This window comes from Mus musculus, chromosome 12, assembly GCF_000001635.26.
Source record: "Mus musculus strain C57BL/6J chromosome 12, GRCm38.p6 C57BL/6J".
NCBI classification, from domain to species: Eukaryota; Metazoa; Chordata; class Mammalia; order Rodentia; family Muridae; genus Mus; species Mus musculus.
Genome location: NC_000078.6, coordinates 26,324,221 through 26,339,185, shown reverse-complemented (window position 1 = coordinate 26,339,185; position 14,965 = coordinate 26,324,221). Strand labels below are relative to the sequence as shown.

At 45.8% G+C, this 14,965-nt stretch overlaps 1 protein-coding gene across 9 annotated transcripts in view; it reads left to right on the top strand.

Moving 5' to 3' along the window:
• Positions 1-14,965, top strand: part of Rnf144a (ring finger protein 144A) — a 108,526-nt gene that overhangs the window by 76,134 nt on the left and 17,427 nt on the right. For all 9 annotated transcript variants that reach the window (NM_080563.4, NM_001081977.2, XM_006514944.4 and 6 more), the window contains 2 exons: positions 11,579-11,683; positions 11,848-11,908. In NM_080563.4, coding sequence (NP_542130.1) covers positions 11,579-11,683; positions 11,848-11,908 — 166 coding nt within the window. The remainder of the gene's footprint in view (positions 1-11,578; positions 11,684-11,847; positions 11,909-14,965) is intronic.

The window sequence follows — 14,965 nt, the reverse complement described above, 5'->3', positions numbered from 1 at the left end:
GTGGGAAGGCTGCTTCTGTAAGTCAGGCAGGTGGCTGGAGTACAGTTGCTTATGACACACAAGCTATCACTTAAGCAGGATTGTGGTATCTGCTGGGACAGTATAAATGCCCGACACAGCACACATTCTTCTTGCCAGACAGGAGGCTTTCCCACATCTCATTTTCAGTTTAATGATGAGTCCACACTTGACATTGTGACAGAGCTAAGCTGAGCACTGTGAGTAGCTTGGATATGTAGCCATTAGTGTTAATTCTCCCTGCTGGAGGCTGAATGACTGTGCCTACAGCTTGAGGTCTAGAGCTTTCTTACACTGCAGCCAGAATTTCTTGAGGACAAGTGATCTGTTCTCAGTATGAATGTAGAGATTCCTAATTCAAGAAGTTTGGGTTTGGGTCTAATTCACACATGGATTTTTCCTTTTTATTTTATGTTTTGTTTCTGTCTATGTATGTGTATCTGCTGTTTTTCTCTTTCTTTGTGAGTGAGTGTGTGTGTGTGTGTGTGTGTGTGTGTGTGTGTGTGTGTGTGTGTGTGTGTGCGTGTGTGCGTGCACCAGTGTAAGCCAGAAGAAGGCATCATATCCTCCGAAGCTGGAGTTATGGGCAATTTAAGCCAATGATGTAGGTTCTGGGAAGAACAGCAAGTGCTCTTAACTGCTGAGCCAGCTCTCTAGTCTGAAACTTAGGATTTTTATCCATCATAAAAGAAAAGAACAACAAAAATTAACAGAAAAAAAGGAGTGCCTTAAAAACTGGAAAAATAATATTTACTCAGCTTTTCCGATCCCCCCCCCAGTCCCTGGGCACAGAAGGAAACAGAGATGGGGCAGGTAGGACAGGGCAGTGGTGATCTGAGGGCGTGGCTGCAATTGTGTGATGTGACTATGATGTGTAATGTGATGGATGGCTTAGCGTGCTGCACTGAGGGTATAGGTGCACCGTCTCAGCGTAATTGTTCTCTCCGGAATGGAAGCAAAGCAAACAGGAGCAACTACAGCAATAAGCCCAAAGGCAAAAGGACATGATACGTGCTTAATTGATTACCTCAGAATATTTGCCATCAGGTCTGAGGAGCTGGCTCAGTAGGAACAGGTCCTTGGCTTGCAAATGTAAATTCCTGAGTTCAGATTAGCAGAAGCCACACAAAGCCAAAGGCATAACAGGAACCTGTGCCATCTAAGTGTTCCTACTGGGCACTGGGAGGTGGAGCAAGAGGGGCCCTAGAAACTCATGGGCCACCTAACCTGGCTCACACTGAGGAAAACAGTGAAGGCGCCCTGTCTGAAGCATGGTGGAAGGAGTGGCTCTACATCTGAGGTTGTCCTCTGCGCACGCCCATATTCACACATGTGAATGCACACACTGCATATATGCTGCAAATCCATGAAGCGTCACCTCAGACGGCTTAAACACACATGTTTGTTAGTTATATACCAGTAAGACTGAATGGCAAAATAAAACACTACAGTTACTTTTAAAGGTACAGAAGCGGAGAGAGAACTCTCTTTAGAATATTCTTTGAAAAAAGAAAAGGAAAAACAAAAACATCACTTCTGAATTTAAAAGGCATCCTGACTGCAGAATGTGGGCAGCTGCCTATGGAGTTGAGATGGGGACTTGGCTGGAAGTCTTTCCTAACTCCCTGCCCTGAGTGTCTTCACTCTCCTGCCCAGGGCCTGCACCCTATTTCATTTAGGCCTTCAGATCTAGGAGCCTGAGCCTTAAGCCCACAGCACCTTGTTCCCAGCTGGTCCTAGGCTGGCTCTCCTCTGGTTCATTACTTATCCCCTCAATGCGTAGCTTAGTGCAGGACTCATAATAGCTAATCAATAAAGGCTCAGGACATGAACCAAAGTGATTTGATCTTACTCCCGGAGCTCACATTCAAAGCCAGGTACCTCATTAAAGCCCCAGGAAAAACTAACATCAACCTGCGAGAGAGGAAATTGCTTTTGATGTTTTCAGGAGGACAGAGGAGGCTGGAGACTAGAAGAAGATGGACCGACTCTCCCCATCTGATTAATGCACTGAGCAGGGCTCGGATCTTAGCCAGCACACTGGCTAGGACTAGAGCTTGTCAAGTTGTGATAAAAAAAAATAGCTTTCTGCACAGTGCTTCCCTATTGCCAGAAGGGACATTTCTACAGTCCCCTAACATCCATCTACTCTGAGTGCCTTTGGGCGCACCTGCTTCTCTCCAATCACCTGGAGCCGTCAGAGCCACAGCGTGCTCTTTCCTCCTGAAATACTCGGCTTCCTGCCTTCGTGCCAAACCTTTCATTCCTTTGCTGTTGTTGTTTCCGTGTTTCTAGAGAATTCCTGTAAAACAAATAAACAACCCTAACTCGTGCCAGGGGCTCGAAGGAATGTAAGATCCACCGCTTTCTCAGAGAAGCCAGGCCAGAAGTACCAAGGAGCGATGTAATTTTGTGGAAGTTGTGACTTGTCCCCCGTGGCTATTTTCTAAATTTGAGGATGTTGAAGATAGTCATCTTGCCTGCAGCTCTGGGGTTGAAGCAATAAGGACACCCATAGTTGGCAGAGAAAGCAAAGCAGAGCCAAAGTGCCAAGCCAGTTGCACATGGCTTTTTCTGCTGGGGTCACTGGGGTCACACCAGCATGGACAAGCCACAGAACGGCTAGGGCTCCTGAACGGACAGACAGGAAAGTGATACAACTGTGTCGCACTGGAAGACAGCTGCACGGGAAATAGTAATGTTTGATCTAGAGATGGAAGATGTTGGCCCCAAAGGTTCTCGATTCTGTGCCTCAGACTGACCGTGGCTCGCAGTAGTGTGAGGACTGAGAATCACCTCAGGAGTGCCCAGAGGTGGAGTGATAAGTTTGACTCCTTATCGTCTGTGGTCTCCACATTAGGAACCTGGGTTGTCTCTGAACACTAAGATGTATTAACCAGCTTTGCCATTCTCACCCTAGTCTCTGTGGTATGTGCCAGCTACTCATATCTATGGCTTATACCAGGACTGGGCTCTTTTTCTTTCCCAAAAGGGTCACTAATAGATGGGTGACTTCAGTGGTCATTTCTTCGTGACAGTAGAAGAGGAGGAGGGGTGTCACCAGTAACTCTGGATCAAAAGTACAATCCTTTCCCAAGAAAGACCCAGCTGTAGGACCTGACTCCTGGGTTAGTGAAGATAGGTCCATTGATTGGGTCAGCCAGGGGACTGGAATCTGGCATAGATCTCTGAGATAGTCTCTCTAAACCTTAAGACCAAGCAGGTAGGGAGAACCATGGAAGCAGAGAGTCAGAACATTTCTGTGAATGTAGAGATTAAATACCGTCCATGCTAAAGACTTCAAAACACAGCCTTTGCACACGCCTCCTCTCTCTGCAACCACAAAGCACCTCTATGACTAGGCTTCTCCCACTGCCTTGGTTTCCTTTGTATCCATACCTGAAGCTTCTCATCTCCTCAGTCACCTGGTGTTTAAGTTTCGTCTTCGCCAGACACTGTGGTTCTGTTTATCGATCCAGTTCTGCTGCTGGGAGTAGTCTGCAGGTCCAGCAGGGTTGTGTACCTAATTACTTGTAGGCTTGGCACGGTTTGAAGAAACAAATTCTGTTTTACTATGTGGAGTCAGCTGGCCCTGGTCAGAGAAAATTCTAGCAAATAGTTTCCAAAAGTGTTCTTGAGATTAGGTGCCTTGGTACAAGTGCCCATCACAGGGAAATCTAGGAGTGTGAACAGCCTGAATCAGGTTGTTCTGACAGATGGAGTTAGGGGCCAAGAGTCAGCTGGTTACCCTCACCCTACATCCTCCTGTCTGGCGGTGGGGCCCCTTTTCTGGGATCAGAGAGGTACACAGATGAGGGAACCAATGATCAGAACGGGTGAGTATCCTGGTATTGGTCCACCAGGTGGAGAAGGCTAGGTGGGGTGACTTGAGGTGCAGGAGTGCGTTTCTTTGTTAAGAGGCCGCAGAGCAGGCTTTTGTGTTTTGTGCTCAGCAAAGTTTTCTGACCTGGGTGGACTTCTCTCTTCTCTAACACAATTTGCATGCCACGGGTGAAGCATTTCCACATCTACCTCAGACTTTAGGGTTCTTATAAAACTACCTCATCTATACTTGCTACAAGGGATTGGGGATATAATGCATTGATAGTTTGGGGTGTGTGCTGGTTGGTTTTTGTCATAACATACACCTAGGTTTTGACATAAACGTAGGCATACCCGGGAAGAGGGACTCTTAACTGAGAAATGTCTCCGTCAGATTAGCCTGCAAGCAGGCCTATGGGGCTTCGTCTTGGTTAATGGTTGATGTGAGAGGTCCCAGCCTATGAAGGATAGTCTGAGATCCCTGGGGTCCTTGGTCCTGGATGGCATAAGAGTGTAGGCTAAGCAATCCATAAAGAGCAAGCCGGTCAGCAGTACTTCTCCATAACCTCGGCTCTAGTTCCTGCATGCAGGTCTCTTCCTTGACTTCTCTGTGATGGAGTGTGACCTGAGTGTTATAAGCTGAAATAAGCCCCTTCCTCCACAAACTTCCATTGGGTCACAGTGTTTTATCATAGTGATAGAACCCTAAGGCAGGGCATGCTAAAGGTTTACTGTGTCCTTTCTGTGTTCTGCTTCTAAAAGCCTGTGACATGGACAGATTTCATCTGGTATAAAGGACCAACAGATGGGAATGTTGTAATGGGCTGTTGTTATTATAAAGGTCAAGTTGTTACTGGGTATGTATGCCTCTGTTTCCAGGTCTGTGCCTTCTGTCATCATTAATTTTACATGGGATGCTGATGAACTGAAATGGCAAAAGTGAATTCTCACACACACACCACACACACACAAACACACACACACACATTACAAACACACACACTACACACACACACACACACACACACACACACACACACTACACACACACACACACACACACACACATTACACACACACACACTACACACAGACACACACACATGCACACACTCACACTTCTGTTAATGCTGTCCCAGCACCATGCTGTGCTGTGTGCCCCTGAAGCCCATTCTTTGTCTTGACAGCCTCTGTTTTGCAGAGCATAGCCCATAATTCTGGCTGAAGTAGGACAGTTTCCTGAGCATCCTTAATGCTCCCAGCTCCTCCTCACTTATAGCTTTTGAGTGCTTTGGGCACAGTCTTCCAAGCTGGCATGTGTGTGCACTAATATATAATATGACAAGTGCCACAAGCTTGAAGATGAGGTTTTTTGCAACAAGAAGTGACAGTTCATTTCCTGCCAGCAGAATGTCACAGCCCATGCTACTGATTAAGCACTATATAGAGATAGCTGCTTGTCACCAGGGCAAGGAGGGGCAGTCCTTGTGGCTCTCATGTCTGCTGTTCATCACAGCCCCTACTGAGAGCTGGGCTCCTCTGAGGCAAACCCTTGCTGCTCTGTACCTGGCTGTGTAGACTTTACTTCTGCCTCCCAGGTCTCATGTACACGTCTGGGACCTAGATGTCACTCAGTGACTTCTCCACAGATCTTCTCTGCCCTGGAGGCTTCTCACCTCCTCTTCCCATGCTTACTACCAGCCTGTTCAATGACATCCTCATTGGTTGACAATTGCCCTGTTATGCAGGACTGAGTGGCATGTCCCAGGAAGGAGAGCAATCTCTATTCATATCTCATGGCAGTCTTTAAGAATTTGTTACCCCATATCACTTTTCCCAAAATAAATATAGCTAGGAACTGGGGGCTGCTCTGTAGGCATGTTCTCACCCGCCATGGGCCAAAGTTACAGTTCCTTCCTACTATCCCCAAGGCCAGGTATCTTTTGACCTGAGAAAGAGGCAGGAATTGAAGGATACCTTCCCTCTTCCTGTTTTGACTAGTCTATCCCCAAATTGGTCCTTGTGTTCTCCCAAGAGGCCTGTCTATGATGTGTTGCAAATAGGTCCACCCTGAACCTGGGATAAAAAGACTCCCCATCGAGTGTGCTCGCCAGACTCCCAGCCCATTGTCATCATGATGTAACAACATAAAACTCCTGGCTTTGCTATTTGATGGTTTGATCTTTGATGGTCTAGAAAATTCATGTCTCCCAGAGTGTCCCTGTTGGAGTTTAGGCCTCAAGTGTTACCAGTCTGAGAAATTGAATGTGATCAAGTATCACACTGTGATACGCTCAGACTCCCAGCCTCACCACACACTTTAGCCTGTACTCTCCCCAGACTCTCTTACATTCCCACGGGCATAGAGGCCTGCTCTGACGTCAGCCCCTTCTTCAAGTTTCAGCATATTTCCCTGTGAAGAAACTGTCTATGTCGACTTGACCTTCAACCCTAGACAGGAGAGAGGTCAGCACCTGTATCAACTAAACTTCAGTCTGTGTCTTCATAGGATGCTCATAGCGGCAGGCTCTTTGTGGACCCTAAAGGTCATTTCAGTGAGCACCCATAATCTTGAGCCTCTGTGTGCAGCCTGGAAGAGTGCCATAGACTGCTCTTCTCTGGTTACCTGCAATTATAGGCCCCATTCTTCACTAGGCATCAAAGAAGCCATGGCTTCTGTGTAGAGCCTGGAAAGTCAACAGAGAGATGTGCATTACCTGATGTGAGAATGAATCATGCAATAACACTGGACAGGGACACTGGACACTGTACTCCTCAGATACCAGGTGGCTCATTTCATGACCAGGATGGCCACTCTGTATCGGACTAGAAGACTACTAAGGCTGGGAAGTAGAGTTTTTTGTTTTAATATTTTTAATAATGAAAACAGTTTTAAAAGTAAAGTTGGAAGTAAGGAATTGTAGGAGGTGAAGGTCACTATTTAAGAATTGTCTCCTTGCTGGGAGGCAATACCGGGCCTTCCAGTAGGGAGGTTATGAACACAGATCGAATGGTAAGTGGAATATGCACATAATGACTAGACACTGGCAGTAGACATGCTTAAGTACCCTCGTGCATGAAAGAACTCTTCTTGGAAGCCTTGGGCGGATGCAGCAGGTTAGTACCTGCGCACAGCTGGTGACATGCACTTGGCCAGTGGCAGGGCTGGCACCACAGCCACATTTACTCTGGAGACACAGAATCCCTGTTTCATCCAGACTAATAAACAGGAGTGGTTTCCATCTTCTCTTTAAATATGTAAAGTCTAGATTTTATTTTTATTTCATTAATTTTCAGAGACTTTTCTATGTTGGATGCTGTGAGTGACATCAGGGCCTGTACATGTCAGGCAGTTTGTACTAAGCGTTTGGGGCTGCCCAAGGTTCTCAGGAAACTGTCTTCAGAGGGCTATGCTGTATAGAGTGCTAGTCTCGGAGTCTGGAGCTCAGTTATCTGCAGGCGTGTGTGAGCAGCTTGATGCTGTCTCAGATCACTAGGTCTTCTGCTGAGACACAGCGTGCCAGTTGAGTTCTGGCTCAGCTGTAGACCACTGATTCCCCACTGACTGCCACTCTCTCACAGGTAATAGAGAGAATGCTAAACTCTTCTGACCTTCAGAGAACGTGCCTGCTGATGGCAGAAAGAGGTCCGTTACTGCTGGTTCTGGGAATGCTGGGAGAATCTTGACTTCCAGCTGTCACCTGGAGCAGCATGTCTCTGGAGAGTGACATTTCCCATGTCTGCCAAGCTTACCTCATACCCAGGGCACAAGGTTCCCAGATGAAGGTTGTACCCACTGTGACAAGACTGGTTCATGGGTTCAGAGCCAGCTGTGACTCCAGGGTCCTGGCTCCCTAAATGCCATTCTCAGAGCCTACTTCTTTGGTCTGCATCTGTCCCTGAGTGGTCTTTATAAACCATGGTTTGTGATTTGCCTAGGCCACCTGGGTATGTGTAAGCCACAGTGTCTGGGTATTGTCACAAGCAGGCTTTTGAAGACAAAGCATTCATAGTTGGCTCACTGGAGGTTCAGGCCAGTTTCTGCAGCCCACTGTTCCTTGGCAGGAAGCTTCCAGTGGAGTGGGAGTGTCCTGGCCAGTCAGCAGATCTGTCTCTCCAGCTCTCTGAAAGACTTGGAAGCCACAGTGGAAAGTGTAGTGCCTGGAACGTTCTGTGGTTCCTCTCCCGCTCTGCACTGCTTTCCATAGTCCACGCTCCTTTCCTGGAGCTCTTTTGTCCTTAGGGCCATTTTTTCTCTCCCAAGCCTTTTTCTGACCCCAGGTGACACAGATCCCCAGTGTCTTTGTTTCCTGTTTTGGTGATAAATCATGACCCACAGAGGACAGGATGAGAGTTTCATCTTTCAGGTGATACTCCATTTTTGAGGGTACTCTGATACGGCAAGAATTTGAAGCAGGAACTGTGGAGGGAGGCTGCTTACTGGCTGCTCCCTGGCTCATGCTACCTTTCTTATACATCTCAGGCTCATCTGCCTAGGAATGTCAACACCCACAGTGGGCTGGGCCTTCCACCATCACTTAGCAATTAAGAAAATTCCTCATAGACATGGCCATGGGACAGTCTGATTGAAGCAATTTTTCAGTTGATGTTAGCTCTTACCAAGTGTCTCTAGGTTTGTGTCCAGTGAACAGTAAAAGCTATGATGTGCCTCTGTGTTGTCTTGGATGTTGTCAGTTTAGTACATGTAGTCTTTGTTCTGTGAAAAAAATTTGAGGTAACAGAGATGCTTCAAAAATTATTGCTTATGCTACGAGAGGCTGTGTGTGTGTGCTGTGTCTGAGTGTGTGTGTGTCTGTTTATGTGTAGTGTGTATGTGTGTGCAATGTATGTGTTCCTGAGTGTGTGTGTGTGTGTGTGTGTATGTGGTGTGTCTGAGTGTGTGTGTGTTTGTGTGTGTATCTGAGTGTTTATGTGCAACATGTATATGTGTGTGTTTGTGCAGTGTGTGTATGTAATTTATGTGTGCCTGCCTCTGTGTGTGTGTGTGTATCTGAGCGTTTTGTGCAGTGTGTGCGTCTGAGTGTGTATAATGTGTGTGTGTGTGTGTGTGTGTGTGTGTGTGTGTGTGTGTGTGTGTGTGCGCGCGCGTGTGTGTGTATGTGTGTGTTGTCTTTCAGAGATAGGGTCTTGTTCTCTAATTCAGGATGACCAGCTATCTAGTAACAGGAACTTACTGTGTAGCCAGAGTGACCTTTAACTCACTAATTTTTTTGTCTCGCCTACAAAGTTCTGGGATTACAGGCCTGAGTCATCAGACCCAGTTTAAGGAGCTCCTAATTGAGGAAAAAATAGAAGGATCAGACAAAAAAAAATAGAGCCAACCTTGGAGTTCGGCACAAACGCTCTGGGGTCTTAGTGATTGCATTTGCAGAGAATGGCCTTAGGTGGTGGGCCCTCAGTTTCACTTCGGTAAATGGTAGTGATAACACCTCCCATGGGTTTCTGGTTTCCAGGACTGTTTGTTGAGCTACAGCGGCAGAATGACTAACAGCAGTCTGGTCCTTGGAAGGCATTTGATTAAAGAAAGATGATAGATATATCAGAAACTGCATCTGTTCCTGTTTGGGGGATGTTTATTTATTGTTTCAAAAGTTTCTCTGATTGTTTGATTTGTGTGTGTGTGTGTGTGTGTGTGTGTGTGTGTGTGTGTGTGTATGTGTGTGTGTTCATTTTAAGACATCTTTTTGCTATTAGATTGGAAAACAAGGCTTGTGAGTCATGACCCACTTTACATCTGGAAGAGGGCCGTGGCTGGTTTTTGATGGATGCAGGAGCGGTCACTCTGTAGTAAACAAATCAATATTCTCATGACATAAGCTCATGGTGTGTGCTGCTCAGAGATGCAGTCCATCAGCCCTCTGAGCTTGCTCTTAGGGAGAGGCACCCACCCCCCAAGACATGACTCACTGATTGTTGTTATAAGCAAGCCTTTGAACAATGTGGTTGTGAGACTTCCCCAGGGTATACATCTCACACCTGGTTTAATTGTTGTGTTTCCCTTTTAGAGAGAAGGAGGCTGTGTCATTATATTGGATTTTAGCCAGTGTGGTCCAAGTTTTCTGAGTTCCATTGGTTTAAGACATTCCAGGATCCCCCCCCAGAGACCCAATTAGACAGATTTAATTATAGACAGTAAAGCAATGCTCTCGTTGCTAAGGGTTTGAGCGTTTTATGCCTGTGACTGTAAAAGGCGTATCACACAGTCGGACAAATGAGACAAGAGCCTCTGCATACTTAGTTCCTATAACAGGATTTGGACCAAGGGTTGGGATATTCTTCATTTTATTCTGTCTATAAAAAGCCCAGCAAGGCAGGCATTTTGATTTTATCATCTAAAGAACTAGGGGCCAAACATATCACAGATGAGCCACCATGGCCGTACTACAGGGACCAAGATTAACTGAATGTATTTGACTCTAAGACTGCAGGGGTCATGCTCCCCTCTCAGTTATCACCATAGACAAGGCATGCCAAGTGCCACCTCATAGCAGGTTAGCAATGCTGTCTGGGTTGGGGTGGGGTGTCACTGTAACCCTAACATACTTGGTGATAATCCTGTTCTTATCTTTTTCTGGTTACCTGCCCTCTCTTGTCTTGGGTGGGCCTCCCATAGATGACGATGAGTTTGTTTCTGACAAGTTCACCATGTTGTGCCTCAAACAGAACTCCAAAGCCTCTCTCATCCACAGAGAGATGTAAGTGGGTGATGTGCAGAACCAGTGTCATTATCAGAGAGCCCTGGAAGATGCAGAAAGCTGAGGCAGTTGGACAAAAGCCACTGCTTAGAGCAGTGGTTCTCAACCCACCTAATGCTGTATAGTTCCTCATGTGTAGTGACTCCCAACCATGAAATTATTTTCATCGCCATTCCATACGTGTAATTTTGCTCCTGTTATGAATGATAACGTAAATATCCAATATGCAGGATACATAATATGCAACCCCCAAAGGGGTAGTGATCCACAAGTTGAGAGGCACTGGCTTAGAGCTTCGGGCAATACTTTGTATATTAAGTCAAGTCTCTGGAAAGCAGCTTTGAGAATGGCTTTTTGGGGAGTTTGCCTTGGCCCTCCTCTCCTACTTCCTTACTTCCTCCCTCCATTTTCCTTTGTCTTGCCATGTTTTCCTTCCTTCTCTTCCCTTGCCCTGCCACATCTGGCAAAAAAAAAAAAAAAAAAAAAAAAAAAAAAACATGTTTTGCCGAAGACATGAAATCCTTCCGTCTCTTACAATCTTTCTGCCTCTTCTTCTCCAATGATCCCTGATCCTTGTGAGTAGGGGATATAATATTGCTATCCCATTACTCTGCGCACATTGGCTACTAGGACTTATATTAATTTTCCATTCTCTACTGAAGAAAGAAACTTTTCTGATGAAGGTTGAGAGATGTACTACTCTATGGGTATGGTGATAAGAACGTAGGGAGCAATTTAATACAATGTCCGTTTGGCAGAATAGTGGTAGTAGGTTTACTGAAGGGCCTATAACCTAGACAGTGAACAATACCAGGTATGCGTTCTATCTTAATGACTAGACTTAAATCCAGACTTTTGGTTATGTAGCATTCATACCACTATTGCCCCAGCAGGCATATCTTGCCAGTCCAATAGTTAATGTATCTCTTATGGTTAACAGTTAGCTGTTTGCTTAACAAATCACTTTGTCTTTGATGTTTGAGAGGTAAAGGTGCTTATACACGTTTCTGTCTTTCTTTCAGTGCCTGAAACAGTATGTTGAGCTCTTGATCAAAGAAGGGCTAGAAACTGCAATTAGCTGCCCGGATGCTGCCTGTCCCAAACAGGGCCACCTTCAGGAGAATGAGGTACATTCAGGGAGGGAGCACATGGTTTGGTTGTCTGTGTCTGCTTGGCTGTGTCTGGCTTATCAGGATGCTGTGTTCTTCTGCTTGGCCTGATGTTGTATTATGTTCTAGACCTCTCAGTATCACCATCATTACCTGAAGTCTTATTTTTTTTCCCCTTTCAGATTGAGTGTATGGTTGCCGCAGAAATAATGCAGAGATATAAAAAGCTACAATTTGAAAGAGGTAGGTGGCCTGCTGTGTATCCGCCTTTGAATCCTACAACAGAAGGTGGATAACTTTTATGAAGCCTTCTTTTGGGAGAGATGAGTGAACCTGATTTGGTGGGAGTGAAATATTGCACCTCTGGGATAATGTTGGTGTGAAATCCTCTGAGATGCTCAGAGTCTGGTGGCCTGGGTATGTGATCTATTTGGCACCAGGAGGGACCTGGGAGACACTGTGTATATACAGGGATTGGGGCTTCGTGGTGGCTTAAAGAGATCCCTGGTTCACGTTGTTCTTCAGCCAGGCTTGGGTTTATTGGTTTTGGAAACTTTTAGATTTCTCCTGCATTGAAAAAACCCAAAGGCCTGGGAGGAGGTCCCCAAGCTGGGTACTCCTTGCAGGTACCACTGTAGAACACTGAATCTACATTCAACCTGCTCTGTCCCACTGCGCCTTGCAGGCTTAGCTAGCTGTGCTCATGAGTAAATGAGTCTTGGTCCTCAGTGAGTATCACAGGCCTGATATACCAAGGTCCACGGTGCCCTTCCCTATGGCTATTGGGTGACTTCCCTGGTTTCTAAATTCCAGTAGGAGTCTGGCCACACACTCATCTCTGAGGGCCAACTCCTCCCCTTCTGCTGGGCCCTTCACAGACCTTCCTACTAGATGCAGTCTTGGTGAAGACAGAGAAATAGGTGTGTGGAGTGGAATGAGAGGAGGACTAACTTTGATGGTTACATTGCTAAGCTTGAGACATGTTGGATGCCTGGGGAACTTTCCATCTTTGCTCTCTCAGGTGTTCTGCACTCATGAAATGGTATTTGAAAGAACCTACAGAACCCTTTTCCTCCGATTTCAGAGACTTGAGGTCCCCTGCAAAGAGCAGATCAGAGACTGCGATGCAGGTGGCTTCTGCTGCAGAGCCTCTGTGAAGGCATCCAGTAACTGCTCTGATTGACAGTGCAGTGGAAGCTCCTGTGACCATATCCCCTCTCCCTAGACACTGTGAGCCTGTACCAGAGGTCTCCTTCTGAGCCACATCCCAAGGTGATGTGCTTACATGGAAATGCAAAATTCGGAGCAGGATACACCTGTGACAAGGGGCTGTGGACACTCCAGGGTATCAAGCTTAAAAAGAAAATAGGAGAAATGCTAAAGATAATCTCCAATTTTCTTAAAATATAATATACGCACACTTTTATGTATACCTGTATTTTATATGTACATGTGTACATATGGACAACTTCAAAGATCAACCAGGGCAGTGGAGAGAAGGCTCAAAGGTTCAGAACACTTATAGCTGTTTTTCAACAGGACTCTGCTTAGGTTCCCAGCATCCGGGTGGTGGCTTGCAATCATGTATAACTCCAGTGCAAGGTCTGACACCCTTTCTCTGGCCTCTGTGAGCACCACATGCATGAGGGCCATATACATCCATGCAGACAAACATACAAGCTACATACATGCTCATAAAATTAGATGAAATAAAATTCTCAACAGGTCAATAAGGATCTTTAATGGCTTCAGAATTTGCTGTCCATGGTTTGTTTCTTTAGATGGCGCCCATCATTCTCTTTGGGACAGCTTACCGTAAATATACTGTCATGCAGCATTAAAGACAGAATGAGGGGCTGTAAAATTGATTCATTTGGATCTCTGAGAATCTCAGACTCTTTTCAACTCATTTTCAGAGGATCTTAACAGAAACTGGAGGTCATTTAGATCCCAGGGAGATGAACTTTCTGTGACATGAGGTTTAATTCCAAAGTGAAGCTTGGTAGATTTTCCTATCAAATAATTTTAAGCTTTCTTTTCCCTCCCAGTACTTTGGCTGAGTCTAAAAGTTTCTGGCTCTTGAATAAGAAATGAATCACCTTAACTAAGGTTAGAAAAATACTGAAAACTCTCACTAGAAAACATTTCAGCAGCCTTACATCGAGTGATATTTAGAGAGGATTTGGACTTAATACCACAGAAGTGCTGGCCAGATGGCCTTGTGGGACCTAAGACACACCTGTCTGCTCCAGCCAGCACCTTGGACTAACCTAGAGCTGTGATCTCAAAGCCAACTTTGACTTGCTTCATTCCTTCAAAATTTAGTCAGTGGAGGACACCTTAGGAAGAAACTCATTTAGATGATTTTCTAACAGGTAGTTACAGAGAAGTCCTAGAGTTCGTTTTAGCTGCAAAAGGTTCTTTACTTAGGCCCCTGCCACACATACAGCCAGGTGTCTTGACTGACCTCTCCCCTGAAGTCTTTGACCATCTGGAGGCACCGAGGGTTCTTAGTTACTGCTTCTGCTTTCTGGAACCTTCTCTCCCACTCGGCCTATTACTCTGATACCTGGATGAGGAAAGGCTCTGGAGAGATGTCCATGAAGCATTCTCTTGTGCATGCCTGCCCTGCAGTGTCTGTCTGTGTGCCATGGAAGGCTACATGCATTTCTTCCCATGTCTGTCTGGAAGCACGCTGTATCTCAACTACACCATCTTGTTTACTAAAAGAAAACCCTTTTCAGAATGATTAATAAAAGGACCAGGTATGTTTCCATTCCCTACCAAGAGTCCTCAATTTGCTCTGTCTTCCCAGCATGGGTTTACTCACCACCACAGACAAGGACCAGGGCTCTGGGCAGATGGAACAACACGGCAACAGGGAACACATGAGGCTGTGTTGGGTACTAGTCCCTCAGGATACTTTAGCCTACCATCTGTCTTTAAAATGTAAACCACCTTTGTAAACAGTGGTTGGACTCTGCTTCACTGAAGGTCCATAGGAAATCTGTGTTAACCCCAGCCTCCTCAAGAACACCTCTGCATGACTAGTATGCCTCTGGCAGAGTAGAGTTCTGACTTGATGCTTTTGCTTCCCTAGAAGGTATAGTTTGCTACATGTAAACATATCTTATGAACATGCATGCACGTATACAGTAGATATAATCCACTATGTGAGATGTAGCACGGATCATGTGTTATTAATAGACGCTGGCGTCAGGAAAGCTGAGGGACACATCTCTATGTTCTGAGAGAAACACAAGAATGCTGCTTTCTGTGGGCTTTGTTATGGATGCCCCT